This window comes from Hippocampus guttulatus, chromosome 19, assembly GCF_054856545.1.
Source record: "Hippocampus guttulatus isolate MCC_2025c chromosome 19, RoL_Hgut_1.0, whole genome shotgun sequence".
Lineage (NCBI taxonomy): Eukaryota > Metazoa > Chordata > Actinopteri > Syngnathiformes > Syngnathidae > Hippocampus > Hippocampus guttulatus.
In genome coordinates this window covers 3,264,875-3,280,517 of record NC_141279.1, presented here as the reverse complement: position 1 = coordinate 3,280,517, position 15,643 = coordinate 3,264,875, and the positions used below count along the sequence as shown (strand labels likewise).

Sequence of the window (15,643 nt, the reverse complement as noted above, 5' to 3'; positions counted from 1 at the left end):
TGCAAACAATAGCGGGAGATGGGCTTCTACCATAGAAAATACGCTCGACTAGCCACGTGGAAATGCAGTTTCAGGGCCATTTGTATTCATATACACATATGCATAAATGGTCTGGACATAAAAAATATATTTATATATATCAAATTGAATCTTGTATATCTTTGTTTCGAGAACACGGTGAGCACGCAAAATGAGCCAATCAGTTCGTTCTTGGGAAAAAAAAAAACAGATTAGCTTGCTAGTGGATCGTAGTCGTCCCACAAATAGCTTATCGATTCCGCTGCAGTCAGGGGAAATCCCTCGTCTCTGGAAAAGGCAGGGGGGTCAATAACTGGTGTTTTTGGGGGCGGGGGGGGGGGGGGCGGGGCAGCTCTATTACTGCATATACTCACAGTAATTAAACGTACCATTTTTGTTAGCCGACAATCCGTATGAAGAACATCGCAGGAGCAAACCCCGCCCCCCCCCAAAAAAATATTTTTCTTTTTTTTTTGTCATATGCTAAAGCTAAAAGTGAAAACAATTCGCATACTGTACAGACGGATGCTAAACAAACTTGTAAACATTGTTGACAACTCGCCCCTCCCCCTCCATCTGATGTTATGGGGGTGGGGAAGGATTTAATTTTTGATCATAAAATAAGATCTGCTTACTAACGTTGTTTGAGCCAGACTTGTAATACTACAGACTTGTAATAATAACTGTCCAGACTTTATAATTTGCTTTCTATCATAAAACTGCTGCTGTTTTTTTTATTTTTTTTATTAAATGGGTGATTATGTGAGCGGGGCTGAGGGAGGGGGGTTCCTCTTCACTTGGAAATGAATATATACAGGCTACAAACAAGTTAAATTACAAAGGAATAAGGAGGGGAATAAGACACTATGAAAATAGTGAAACTATTTTGAGAATAAAGCAAAATCTAAAATAAAAATGGAAACGTTGCTATTCTGAAGTGTCAGATTTTTATGATAAAACTGATTTGAATTCAGATTTGAATTTTGTGAGAGCAAATCCAATTATCGTGAATTACAATAAATTATGAAATTATAATATGAGGGAAAAAAAGAATATCAAAAAAATTGAGATTCTATGAGAGGAAATAATCACAATGTTACAACAATAAAGCATAATTATTTCTCTGAAAAAATAAGATGATTTTCATGACGTTTACTTTTCACTTGGATAATTTTTGCTACGTTTTTATGTTCAGCGTGGTCCTTAGACCTTTTTTTTTTTTTTTTTAGCGTCTATAAATAGCGTCTATGATTGATGGTGCTGCATTGGTGCACCTCATGCATGTCAACAGTCATGTCAGATTCCCAAATTTCCTTCTGTAGCCGAGTGTCTTTGCACCTCCAGCAATATCAATTATTCAACGCTTCCTCCCTATGGAGAGTTGACACCGTGTCCCTTTTTCAGTCTTGTGTTGCCACTGTGGAGTTGCGGCACGGCCTCTTGTCAGTATGAAGGTTTTGGTGGTTCAAGATCACAATGAGAGCTCCGAACCCCACCAACACAAAGTTTCCCTTTCTGCTGGACAAATTGAAGATCCGTAGTGTGGATGTTTCGCACTGTGGGTTTTCTCCTGCTCCACACAGAAACAAAGCTCGTTTCAGCGTGACGTGTCTGATGGGAATTGTGTTTTGTGTATTTTAATAGCGCTCTTCAAGCAAGAAGAAAGTTGGACCGCAGGAGCATTTTTTTTGTTGTTTTTTTCTTGGTAATCTCTGAATAAATCCTGCCCAAACACCGAGTGACACGGCCAAATGCAACTCAACTGAACAAATCAAGAAATAAATGCAGTGGCATGCAGTTTGTTTGTTCTTTGTCTCATCATGATTGACCGCCCGCCCGTTTGCAGTGACAGTGATGGTTAATACCGACTACTCCTGGTAAGCAGATTGCGTCGTAAACCTGTGTCCTTTCATGCCTTTTTTTTTTTTTGTCTGACCGACTGTCTGATCGGAGACTTTCCAAAATCCCCCCTGAACCTTTTCATCTGTAGCCATGACCCTCTCAACTGCGACTCGTCAGCGCAACCAATTCCAGCTGTCATTTTTTTCTTTTTTTTTTTCCTCCCTCATAGTAAAAGATGTATTATTTTATTTATTTATTTATTTATGTTTCAATCATTTGCTTCCACCGCTCTACCCGCTTCACTCATACTCAAGTGGCCGATTCTGCCAAACTGGATGAGCTTTCACGGTGAAGCAACGGAAGTTGGCAAGCGGATTCATATTTCCACATTTCTGGCGAGCCGGATTAGGTCTGGTTGAGATCACATCAAAAACAAACATTGGCCTTCTGTTATGTTATTTCTCACAAAATCCTGAAGAGAAAATCTGATACGGTACAGAAAATGAGATGAAAATGACTCCTGTTAGTCAAAGGTAGGAGATTGCCAGCTGTAAAAGTCTCATGTGGATTTTGTAAACTGTTGCACAAAAGTTTGGGCTCGTGCTAATTTTGACATTTGAGTGTTCTGCTTTTGTGCGTATGTGTGATAAATATCCAAACTTGTCATGTATCATAGTAAACCATGCACGACCAGCACATCTATAATTTTAAAGTTGGTGTTGTTTAACTGTCGTCCCTCAGAATGCTTGCAAAAAAAAAAAAGTGTGTTATAGTTGAAGCGTTTTGATTACGGGGTCAAGATGATATTGGTGGATGTTGAAAGCAAATAGGGCTCCATCATTCCCAAAAAAAATGCAAATGGCTAAGAGAGGCACTCAAATGATCTGACCTATTTTTTTTTTTCCAGTCATGGGTTTTATTTTTGTGTTTGGGTCCAATAACCCAGATAGGATCCCATTGAATCTCCCCAAGTAGGATGTAAGGTTTTATGTGGAGTACAAGTGATGAAATCAAACTGAGTTTCCTCAATCATTCCACAAAATAAATTTAAAATAACCCCCAACTATTTCCTGACTGATTATCTTGACTTTTTGTCCAGCTAAAGTATGGAGTTAGGGATATTTTATTCTGAAAGGGAGGGTTAAAGTATCTCTTGAAATCATTCAGAGAACAGATACTGCAAAATTATGTCCAGTCCGAGTTTAGTGAAGGCCTCATTCTGACCACTTCGAATGAACTTGGTACTTCATTCCACTTGAGATTTAATTCAATATGTAACAAAGATATACAGATCACATAAGCAAACAAACGAAACAAAGCAGTAAAGGAGTTCTAAAAGCCAAGTGACTGACATTTCTACAGTATGCTCGCTGTTGGCCCCGGTCTTATACCTTCATGTGTTTGTGAATACTTGTATCTGCACTTGAGTGTGATTATGGAAGAAAGATGCTGCAGCAGCATCCAAATGACTGCTTTGACTGTCCCACCTCTGGGCTAGCCGTCCGCATGCAGATGACGGCTGAACGGCAACCTACTCCTTGATCCCAACATGATCCGAGCTGGAGCTTTGTTTGAGAAGGGTGACCTTCAGCTGTGAAGCTTACGAAGAGGCTTCTAAATGGCCTCAATACAAAACCTGCTCTGAATACAGTCCAAAGCCCAGAGCCCTTTCTCACGTCAGTTCTGAACCCGTCGAGAGATTCTCGTGGTGAGACACTGGAATGTTGTTGAATTCAACCGTGTTTGTGTAACAGACATTGTGACACTCGTAACTTGGCAACGGTCCGAGTGCCGTCATCGGATCCCTTATATTGCTTCCTTGGCAGGATTCCGTTTACTGTGCAAGGCTTGTTTAGCTGACTTGAAAGATACGCTTCATTGTTACTGTTACGGTTGCCGATGTCACCAACTTAACCACTTAACGTTTGACAGGCATCAGCCGTCCATTCAGTGATCTCAGGAATGGACTCTTTATATGGAAAAAGTGACCGACCGGACGTGATGTCACTATCGCATCACAATCGTGGAGAAATCTTTTACCAGAACCAACAATCTTTAGCTTCATTACACAAACAAACAGACCCGCAGCTTTTGGCCAACTCTGGTGTCGGTGTCTCTTCTCGGAAATTACTTTCACATGCATTCTTTACACTTGGTCCTCATATCTTTGCTCACACAGTCACTTCTGTCTTGCTGTTGGTCACAAAGTAGGGCTGTGTGGGGAGGAAATGTTGGCTGTGGCTGTGGCCTCTGGTACCGTGGAGCTGGTTGGGCTCCAGCACCGTACACTGAGGCCTCTTGTGCCCGTAGGTCTTCCTTCGGCCCACTGTCTCTGTCCCATCCCAGCCCCTTAACCCCATACCCACTGGATGCCCAGACGAGATGGTATTAGAACTGTACGCCAACGGTCGACCCATTGTTGCAAAGCTGGATCCAATGGGGGTTTCGGCGACCCTGGATATTCCGAGGGATGTGCCCCCTGGCATAGTACCCCCCATGTGTGCCAAGGAGGTAGTACCCAGTCCTAGAGGCTTGCTACTGTGGCTGTGAAGGTGAGTGAGGGCACTGTGGGAGCCGTGGGCGACGTGGCCGTGGTTGCTCTTAGGTTTCTGGCCATTTGGCTTTAACGACGTGACTCCAACGCTGCGTCGGTCTGTTGGGAGGGTTGACACGGAGGAGATTCTGGGCATCTCGGTAACATAGGTTGCCACTGGCTCTGGGGTCAGTGGCCCCAATGAGGTCATCGGAGTCATAGAAGTCATCGGGGCAAGGGAGGTCATGGGCGTCATTGCAGTCATGGGTGTCATTGATGTCATAGCAGTCATGGAGGTCATATGGTTCATGGAGTGGGAAGCCATGGGGTTCGAAGCAATCTGGTTGGTGGTCATCGATGACATGCTGGCCATGGAGGGTCGGGAATTGCCCATGGGTTGGAGCGGAAAACCGCCTTTTGTCGGTAGCTCCACCATCAGCCTGCGCTTGTTGTACAGATCACCGTTGTATTTGGCGGCTGTCAGGAGATGGAGACAAAACAATCGGACAAATTAGAGATACTCTCTTACTCCATCAAAAGTTGAAAAGTATTTTTATTTTTATTTTATTGTATGAATTAATTCAGTTAATTGTACACAGCACAAAACAGTTTGTAAAATCTTCATTCATTTGCAGCACCGTATATCCTAATTAGTCGCTAATATATCTTGCTGCCATGTTTACTGAACAAGTGGTTAACAACTGGTTAACCTTCACATCTGTAAACTAGACTACACACACACACACACTGCTACGCCAAATAGAATACAGCAGCCATCAATCCTGATAGAATGAAGCCATATTGCTTCTACCCAATAGTATGAAGTCGCTGGATGATCTTTTGATGGCAATGAAATACCCGTTGGAGAACGAGTGGATCAGGAGGTGCCGCAGACATGGTTGCTCATTGGCGAGCAACATACATAGGGGCAATCTTCAAATTAATTTGTGCTGCTTTGTGTGCATGATCAAAAATGTGTTGTTTTGGTCTGATGTCTCAGCGGCTTAATTTCCCAATGCTGGCATACTCCCCTCGCGTTTGAGAGAAAATGCCCCACAAGCATCAGCAGGGCTTAGAGTGGAAGCACAGATCCTTCCTCGGGCAGATCAGCTGAGCTTCCACCTTCTGGCTTGTTAACAATGCTCGGCACGGCGTTGGTTTTTAATGCCACCTGTATGAGGTGTCCCATTTCTAACTGTAAAGCACTCCTCATCCTGGAAGGTCTCTGTACATATGCATCTGCCTTAAGTATGCTCTTTGCGGAAGGTGTGGAATAACATGACAGTGTGCACCTTGTTTGTTGTTTCAGGTCGAGCCCTTGAAGATTTTTGCAATGCATTATGGCATTGTTTTTCTTTGTGTCCTCCTCATTGTCAAATGTCTTTCTGTTTTCCGGCTAGTGAGTATACCGTATACACATAATACATCTTGTCGGACCCATCGTGGACTTACCACATTGCCATAAAAGTTAAATATAGTTCCAGTATATTTTTCCAAACTAAACAAATGACTACCAGTCTAGCCACACACAAATCCAAGGCCCTAACCAAGATTTGAACACAGAACGCTTGACCGTTAAACAGACAGGCTTCGAGGTTTCAATAAAATGAATTTTAGGATCGTCCCAACATTTTTTAATATATATTTCGGGGTGAAGAACAATGCACAATGAGATATTTTTGCGCATACAAGAAAACATCATCACACGGCACAGGAAGCTTTGCTCTCATTTACCACCGTAGTTATTGCGTCTCGCTGAAAATGTTCGCTATAATTTTGACTTTACTGTTCTTTACAGTATTTGCAATGGACTCATGAGTGCATTCTGACTTTGGGTTAAATTGCTACCATAGGAAGTGTGTGGCAACCAGGTGGCTATTACATTTTAGTTTATTTCCACGTAAAACTGCATCTGCGCAAGTTCACTTTTGCTAACAATACAAGAGAGGGCATTTTCGCTCTTAATTTTTGCCACTAAATAATGCATGAGTCTTACTGAGAACGATCGTGTGAACGCAGGAGGCGGGCAGGTACAAAGTAGAAGTCATAAAGTTTTTGGCGCCGATCCAAATGAGGATTAAGTCTGTTTCGGTATTATGAAGTTCCATTTACAGCTCTTTCTTTAATGCTCCACGTTTACTCCTCTCTGTCGGTCACCGTTGCTGAGTTAGTGTGTCTTATCAGTATGAAATGTTTTCAATCGCATCCACGTTCGCAGTGCAGTCATTACTCTTCCGCCCTTGTTGCCTCTGTACCCTTGGAGATAAAGTTAACCCACTCGGCGAGTCTTCACGACGACTGCAGCTATAAATCGACTCTATCACGGTGAGAGTAGAGGAGAGACAAGCGAGCGGCCCTGTGAAGCGATGGAGAGGTTAGCGGGTGAGAATCGGGAAATGGGGCTGGGGGGCAGTGTCTCACTCTCACCCGCTGAGACGCTGCTCGAACGGCTGCCCGCAGGGGGATCAAACTTGCTCAGACGACAGGTGAATCAATTGGGCGGCAGTCAGCGCAACGGTGCACACATCCAGGGGTGTACATGACAGGAAACAGAATATGTCGCCGTTACGCACAGCGGGTACTACATGCCTCTGTCCATAAAAGGTCGGTGTCATGCTGAGACTCAAAAAAATATGCATTAGGGAGGGGCAAAAAAAAGAAAAAGAAAAGAACCCCACTGTAGACATCAGCGTTGATCATTTGAAAAATGACAGCTGCAAGCAGTGATAAACGGTTATTCGCACCACCTCTTTCATGGCCAATTCCCCAAAATGATCATCCAACTCGTATGCCATGCTCGGCCAAATGGAGAAAACATTTGGCAATGTTGCGCCATCCATTTGTAAAGGATACCTGCTTCGGATTGGCACTCGTTTTGGATGAGCTGTGGAATGAGCCCGAATGGCCGATTTCCTGTTCGGTTCTCAGCATGGATCCTGTTTACGCGTCCAGTCACGATAGAATTGCACATCTAATTTTATTTTATTTCTTTTTTGTCAAACTGGCTGTTTTTCTGAGCTGACTTTCCAATTGGTATAAGTGCACCGCTGCAAAACATTGTATCCTTATTAAAACTGAAGAAAGGAAAGAAATATAGGTCAACTTATGACAAAAAAAACTTTAAAGACATGTTCCCCACTGGAATCACACCGCACACCCTCGTGCAGCCTGCCCCACTATTTCAGAAGGCCTTCTTCCTAGACTCTGCCTCCAACATGTGCAGTTGACCTGGTTTTTATTTTCTTTTTTTGGGGAGGGGGGGGGGGGGGATTTTTGTTCGGATTTCACTCTTTATGTACGTTCTAAATAAATATTTTGAATTTGCTGACTGGCATTACAAGTTATCCAATAAGTTCACAAGGTGTCATCTGGTTTGCAATGCAACCCATCGTCGTCATAGTCTCTCACTAGGTCCCCTTTAAAAACAAATGGAACCCCCCCCCCCCCCTCCCCCACGTCTGTCAATCACCAAGCATGGCTTTTCTGTCCTGACATCTTCTCGTGCTGTTGCATAAACTAGTTCCTTGTGCACCATTTGTAACCTCGAGGACATCCTGTAATATTTTGTCTTGCTCTTGTCTGTCGGAATTGTTTCCCCTCATGAAGCCATGTGTGTGTTAATTGTCATCCTATCAAGAACCCTCTGAGATCCTGCCTTTTGAATATCGGGCTTGGGCCATGGAACAGCGATGGCTTTCTTGTCGTCGAGTAATTAGCCCCACAGGAAGCATTAGTGGACATTATATCTGGAGAGAGAAAAAAAAAAAGACTTCCATTTGTGACACTATGTTAATCCTATTTTGATTAGGAAAACGCCAAGGAGAATTGTAGTGCATCTGGACTAAACAAATGCTCATACGTTTAATTAAAGCCGCTTTGCTCGATGGATAATGTTAAAAAAATAATAATAATAATCTGACATTGCACTACGAGTCGGTGCGTAAGGCTTGATGGGCTTGAAGGCGGCCGCTCGAGCAGATGCATCAAGATTTGAAACTACATAATTGGTGATTAGTACTAGTACTAGGCTTGATGGAGTAAGGTGCCCCCTACCTTACTCCATCAAGCCAGCTACCTTTTGTAGTTCAGTGTGTGTGTGTGTGTGCGTGCGCCTGTGTGTTTTTTACTAAGCCTGATGCTATTCGGGATTCAATGAAACAGCCTTATATAGATACACGGGGGGGGGGGGGGGGGTGAGATGACTATTGATTGACAAGAGTGCTGCTGAGCAGCTGTACAACTGGCAAAATGGCAGAAACAATTAAAGAGAAAGGGGCTGATTTGGAGTGTTTTGCTGAGGGGGGGGGGGGTGATCTTAGAAATTGATGCTTTTCTTTAGGAGAGAAGAAGCATTGACAATACCAGAGGTAAATAAGAGTCCGTTATTTTGCTCAACCAGTGACATCTCGTACACCCCCCCCCCCCCCCACCCCACCCCCTTTCTCCCAGCCCGTTCCGCCGAGTGTATACATATTCAGTTTGCCAAATAGAATCAGCTTCCCAGTTTCTCCACAGGAACCTCTTTTGAATTCCACCTGTCAAGCGGAACTCTGTCAAACAATTGTAACTCAGGTGATGGTAGAAAGGCATCGCGCTGCCATTGCAGGCATAGAAACAGATATGAACCACTATAAGGAAGCAAGGCTGGAGATTAGCTGCCTGATGATTCTTCAAGCGGTGATACGGATCATGATGGATTGAAGGGTGGGCTCAGCGGTGGATTGGAGATGGTGGGGGTAACGGAAAAAAGGGGGGGGGGGAAAGTGAGAGAGAGAGAGAGAGAAAAGCAGGGGAAGAAAGATTAGGTAAGAGAAGAATCAAGGGGAGAGTGTGCGATGCAGATGATAAAGCTAATATACTGAAAAGGAGACGAAGGAATGGTGGGTGGTAAAGGGCAGTTGGGAAAGGTGAGAGGAAATAAAAGTTACAAGGAGAGAGTAATAATGCAGTGGGAGGGGCTCGAATTTGCAGGACTGTTTGACCGAGAGGCTACCTGGCAGGTGTTCTTGTCAGATGTGAATAACAGACTGTGTGTGGTGTTGTGAAGCAAAACGCGCATATCAAAATTATAATGTATACTCAACGTTATCAATAGAGTGCTTGGAAAAAAAAAAACAACAACCACCACTGCATACAAAGTGCTGCACATGGAGTAAAAATCTGACTTGCAAAAACAAACACAGGTGAAATGCAGAGATGAAAGCCATAGAATGAATTTATATATATATCTATGTATATATCAAATCATATCTGAGTCAAACCTCGGTTTTCGAACGTCTCGGTTCTTGACCAATTCGGTTTTCGACCAAAAAGTTCGAGTTTTTCATGCATCGGATGACGAACAAATTTTAGTTCTCGACCAAACTATATATATATATATATATATATATATATATATATATAGATAGATAGATAGATATTTTTTTCAATTAAATAGGTTTGAATGTAAATAAAGTAAACTCATAACATATAGGATGGACAGGGAGCCAGTGAAGCGAGGCCAAAATCAAAGTTCTGTGCTCCCTCATTTGAGCTCCTGTTCAGAGGAGAAAAGCAGCATTTGGGGCCAACTGGAGATACTTAATGGAGGACTGGACGACTCCAAAATAAAGTGGATCATGGTAATCTAGCCGAGATGTAACGAAGGAATATGGTTTGCTGTTTCAAAACCTTCTGGAAAGAAGCAGCCCCTCAGTGCTGTCATATTTATTTCCTCCTGCTACTGCTATGTTTGATTGTCGGCAACCCGACCGTGTGCGACGACGGAGGAGATCATTTGTATCAAAGTAAGTAGAAAGTAATTAGATGTATTTGTCTTGATAACAGCTTCATTATATCGTATTTATTTTCGGGTTCTGGGTTGCATGTCTTATTTGTGTGGGTAGCGTCAGGTTACCATGCGGATGCGGTTTTTCGACTGTAGCTGAGACTGCGCTGCACTTTCGGAGCCTTTATGTCGAGCGGATTTCTCCATCCTAGTGTGCATTTACATTACTGTTGCATGTCTTTTTGAAATCTTTTTTTTTCTTACAGCACTCATTGTCAGCGAGGCAATTTACTGTCAACAATTTGAACAATACAATACAGCTTTATTTATATCGCGCTTTTACAAAGTGCTTGACGGAGCAGTTAACATAAAACAACAAAATAATACGACAGAACACATAACATAAGACCACTATTTCTGCATACGCCTTGTTGTTTGAAGCAGTAAGCTAAATAGGAAAAGTCACATCACACAAGTGGCAAATCTGAGGCCATATTGTCAAACAAACTCAAATCGAGTAAATTTTGCTCACTCCAACCAGTTCCAGCAGTGTCAGATAATACATTGTACAACATCATTATTTCTAATGGAACAACGGCTCAGGCTTCTTAATGCTACTTAAAGCCATTGCCTCACTTTCAAGATAAGTGAGCGATTAGAATAAGAATAAGGCTGAAAAGCGGTCAAACCAGGTGAGGGGATGAGAGTGGGAGAAAAGGTGAGAGAGAGCGAGACGGAGCAGTCGGTGGAAGGTGGAGAAAGTCAGGAAAAGGACAGACAAATGGCGGAGAGAAGATCTGAATGTCAAAATGGATAAAAGATCTGCTTGACGGCATATGAAAACTTGGATCTGATTTTACGTCAGGTTGCAGTCAAACATTTGCTGTCTGAATGAATCCCCGTCAGTGGAAGGTTTCGACTGGACTTCAGTCTCACATCTTCCAAATATTTGCTGACTTGTTGATCACTATTTATTTTTTATTTTAAGAGTGACACTGTGTATGAGCTGAATAAAGTGTTGTTGCGCCAAGTAGCATCAACAAAGGCAAACCCATAACATGTGCCGGGCAAACAGAATTCGAATCCGCTATCGATTGGTATGCTAGCGTCGTGAATTTGGTGGCACGTGTGAAGCTGTCACACAGCTTGATAAATAGCCTCTTTCTGTCTTACAGCGTGTCAGCTTTGGTGCCACAATCAATAACATCTGTCATAATCTGTGCGCGAATCTGCTACATCTTGTTCACGTTGTTCCCCGCTCGCTCACCCCTGGCCATCGAGGTCAGGGTCCCGAACCATATCGGAATCTTGATTGAAACGATAACACGGGCATTTTTTTTTTTCAAAGACAACATCTGTCCGTTCTATCAAAGATTGCCAACCGGGGATTCAGTATGACAGATGATGATCTCCTAGCAAACAACATCTTGGAGGACCGTTAACACTACAGCGATGAAGTTGCCTGATAAAATCGTGACAAAACAAACCTTTGGAATGATAAAAAGAAAAAGAAAAAGGTGTTACAGTGATTGGCACTCACCCACAGCCTTAAGGGAGGCATATTTGTTGAAATCCTTGTTTTGCTGCTGCATGTGTAGTTGCTGTAGCTGCTGTTGCTGCTGCTGCTGTTGCTGTTGTTGTTGTTGTTGTTGTTGTTGCTGTTGCTGTTGCTGCTGATGTTCATAGACATGAGCCAACTGGCCGAGGGCGGGATACGGGTGCTGTTGGACCACGTTTGACACAGGCCCCACGTTGTTGATCTGAGCACCCTCTGTGGACAAGGACACAATAATAAACATTAGCTTAGCATTAGCTTGGTACGATAGGTTGAGTGCACATCAAATGTGATTTCTTGGTCATTGCCACAAATACATTGACAGCAGAGTGGAAATCAGCCTGCCATGCTTGTTTTTGGAATGTGGGAGGAAACCGGAGCACCCGGAGAAAACCCACGCAGGCCCGGGGAGAACATGCAAACTCCACACAGGGAGGCCGGAGCTGGAATCGAACCCGGTACCTCTGCACTGTGAAGCCGACGTGCTAACCACTGGGCCGCCCCTGGAGAGAACAATGTAATATATATATACACACACAGTATAGTTTTTAATTTTTTTTCTTTAGCCATTAAATACAAAAGTCACGCAGAGCTCTGTTTTTCCATGTTAACAATGCCCTGGAAACAAGAGTAAAATGGCAAAAACATGAGCGCCGATATCATCATCATCATCTCAGTCTAGTAGCGCAAGCTCGCTTTGAACCGAAATGTTGGTGGGTGCCTTGTGGCAGTGGACTAATTTGCATCAGGTCCAGAGCAAGCCAACATTAAGCAGGTCACAGAGTTCAGAGCAGTCCGGATAGCCTTATACCTACCATGAATAATCAGCATGTCACAGCGAGCAGCCTAATAATCTCGTATTTTATTAGGAGCCATGTTATCTCACAGTGCCTATTTTTGTTCTCTGACCTTTTTGCTTTTTATTGTGTTGTGGACAAATTGCAATTACACAGCAGCACAAACCAAAGAGCTCCACCGCGTAAGAAACGCAAATATGTTGAGCAAAAACATAACGAAGTCAGCCTCCTGTGGCGCATGAAATAGAATACTGTGTTAATTTGCTTGAAAAATGCTCGTGTGTTCCAACTGATCATTTGGATTTGTGCCGTTTGCTTCCACTTTATTATTGTGTGAGCTCGACCTACTCTCGCTATCAGGCTAACAACGGCGGTGCACAGAAAACCCAAATAAAATACAAAAGTAAGGCAAATTCAGGAGTATGTCACACACTGATAGCAATTTCAGCCATGTTTAATAGCTTCGGAGGCCAACAAAATGTCTTATCGTATTCATATCATCCAAAAACTTTGACAGCAAAAAGTTTTAAAAAGTCACGTTTTACAGTTGTTAGAAAATATGTTGTTCCCTTTACTTTGTAAAAGTGTGGCTTGAGGGGTTGGAAGAGGAAAGACTTATTAACTGAACCACACAGGCTGCCGACACAATTTATTTCCGCAAAAGTTTGTAGGGGACTGGCTCGTATTAAATGGTGGGGAAGGTGAATTTGTCAGTGAGGGATGAAATTCAGCATACTGGTCTGAATTTGGATTACCGTGTTAGCTTTCAATTAACCAAAATTAATATGGCGATGCTCGTCAAACATAATTGCTTCGACTTTATTTTCTTTTCACGGTGCTTGGTGCTATTTACTGTCTTTGTTTTTCCATTTATTCTTTGTTGTTGTACGAATTATTTTTGCTCTTTGTAAACAGCGGTGATTGTTTTAAGGTGCTCGATAAATATAGTTGAGTTGGGTCGTTCAAAGCAAGCATATCCTCTTGCGATCAATATTCATCGGAATCATTTGTTCCTTAGTCCAAAACGAAATAGTCACCATCATAAAAGCTCGATGTATCATTTCTACATAATTAATTTCCAAACTTGTTTGAGCAGCAGTTAACCAGTATCGCATCATACATTCACCCATCCAATTTCAATACCACTTACGCTTTTTAGTGTTGCAGCTGTGCTGCAGTCTATGCCAGCCAATTTTCCGGTGAAAGGCGGAGATACCATGAACTAGTGGCTGATCTGTCGCGTGAATCAACTTTATAAGAGGGCTTCATTATAAGTGATTTTTGGGGTTTATATATATATATATATAATAAAGGATATCTTATCTTATATATAGTGGAACTAATTAGCACTAAGCACGTCGGCTTCACAGTGCAGAGGTACCGGGTTCGATTCCAGCTCCGGTCTCCCTGTGTGGAGTTTGCATGTTCTCCCCGGGCCTGCGTGGGTTTTCTCCGGGTACTCCGGTTTCCTCCCACATTCCAAAAACATGCATGGCAGGCTGATTGGACGCTGTAAATTGTCCCTAGGGTGTGAGTGTGGGCGTGGATGGTTGTTCGTCTCTGTGTGCCCTGCGATTGGCTGGCAACCGATTCAGGGTGTCCCCCGCCTACTGCCCGGAGACGGCTGGGATAGGCTCCAGCACCCCCCGCGACCCTAGTGAGGATCAAGCGGTTCGGAAAATGGATGGATGGATGGATAATTAGCACTATAATTAGCACTGCAGTTCTCTGACCATTACTTTCCCGATCGGCCGGACGAAGATCTACTCTCGCTCTCAAGTGGATGACACTGTCTGAAACACTAAGTCAAAGGCAAACACGAGGAAGAGCAGTATTGAGTTTCGTTGGCGGCACGGATTAGCACTAGCGATAACCAATACAAATTTAAATTGTCCACAGGTTGGGAATGTGGGGCTGCGGGTGTTTGGCAATGTGGTCAAATGCAAATTGCTGTACACTTAGTGACAATTGTAATTGGTGATGAAATACGGACTCGACAAGTGTAAAAGTTTCTATTGTCTTTACAAACGCTCGCTTAATTTCAACACTCAGGGCTTTGCTTTGGCGAATGGAAGCTGTTTGCCTGCCTCGTTCAATCCCTTTGCGGCACATCTGGTCATCATGGTGATTAAATTTCAACTTGTAACTGGCCCAGCGTTACATGGAGCAGGACAGTCACTCGCATCACAGAGTACAGCCTCACCAAAACAGGCTGAGTGAAAAATGTGCTGTATTCAACATTCGTGGGGTATTTGACCCAAAAGAAAAAAAAAAGACCATACGTTTAATAAGTTACATAATGGTGACAACTGGGCGTCACAATTCCTTAATTCTACTAATATACAATAATTACATTTTTCCATCTGACTATATTTCTTTTGTGTGTCCTGGAACAGATTGTGTTTGACCTTTGCGGTTCCACGATGTTCTGTTGAAGAAATGAATAGACTTGCATTCCTTCAACGTTTGTGTTGTGTCTATAGAAGGAATATAAAGGAAATGACATTCACAAATTGGTGCAGAGACGTCAAGAGAAAGCACATGCACCGTATAGACTATATTTAGGAGGGCTCTTGCCTCATACTTGGCCTGGCTCCATTGCTACTGGCGGTACAGTGTAATTCCTCCGTTTATTTATTTTTATTTTTTATTCTGAACTGAAAAATTGCAAGCAGCTGACTCATCTATTATTCCCTCTTTTTCTGCACTCGGCAAATGCATAAACCCTCTTCTTTTCCTCATCTGCAAAACTGCTTCTCTGTCATGACTCGAGCCTCTTCATCTCTCGGCTCCGCTCTTTTGTCATGGCAACAATATTTTTTTTTCCGCGTGTAGTAGTTCGCATTGTCGTGCAGTCACCCACGCCCACATATCAACAGGCAGGGAGCCAGGCAGGCAGGCAGGCTGGCCCGGACTGTACTGAGAAATTCATTGTTATGCAACCTATGTTCGTTGGGTTGCCAGTTAGTCCGTTCATCCCCCCTCCAGCTTGCATGTTACCTCTCTGCCTATTGTAGCTTCAATTCTGCCAAGTTTTGTCAGGCATTGTCCAAAAAAAAGTTGAACTGAGAAGCCGCTCTTGTTTTAGTCGAAAAGCAATTTTACGAGTCATCTCACTGAGCAGAATATTT

At 43.0% G+C, this 15,643-nt stretch overlaps 1 protein-coding gene across 1 annotated transcript in view; it reads right to left on the bottom strand.

The window, feature by feature from the left end:
- Positions 1-380: 380 nt before the first annotated feature.
- The window catches only part of shisa9a (shisa family member 9a), a 38,893-nt gene continuing 23,630 nt past the window's right edge, over positions 381-15,643 (bottom strand). Inside the window, exons 3-4 of the mRNA XM_086099371.1 lie at positions 11,701-11,931; positions 381-4,870 (exon numbers count right to left, since the gene is read on the bottom strand). Of these exons, the coding sequence (XP_085955497.1) occupies positions 4,032-4,870; positions 11,701-11,931 (1,070 nt within the window). The 3' untranslated portion in view covers positions 381-4,031. The remainder of the gene's footprint in view (positions 4,871-11,700; positions 11,932-15,643) is intronic.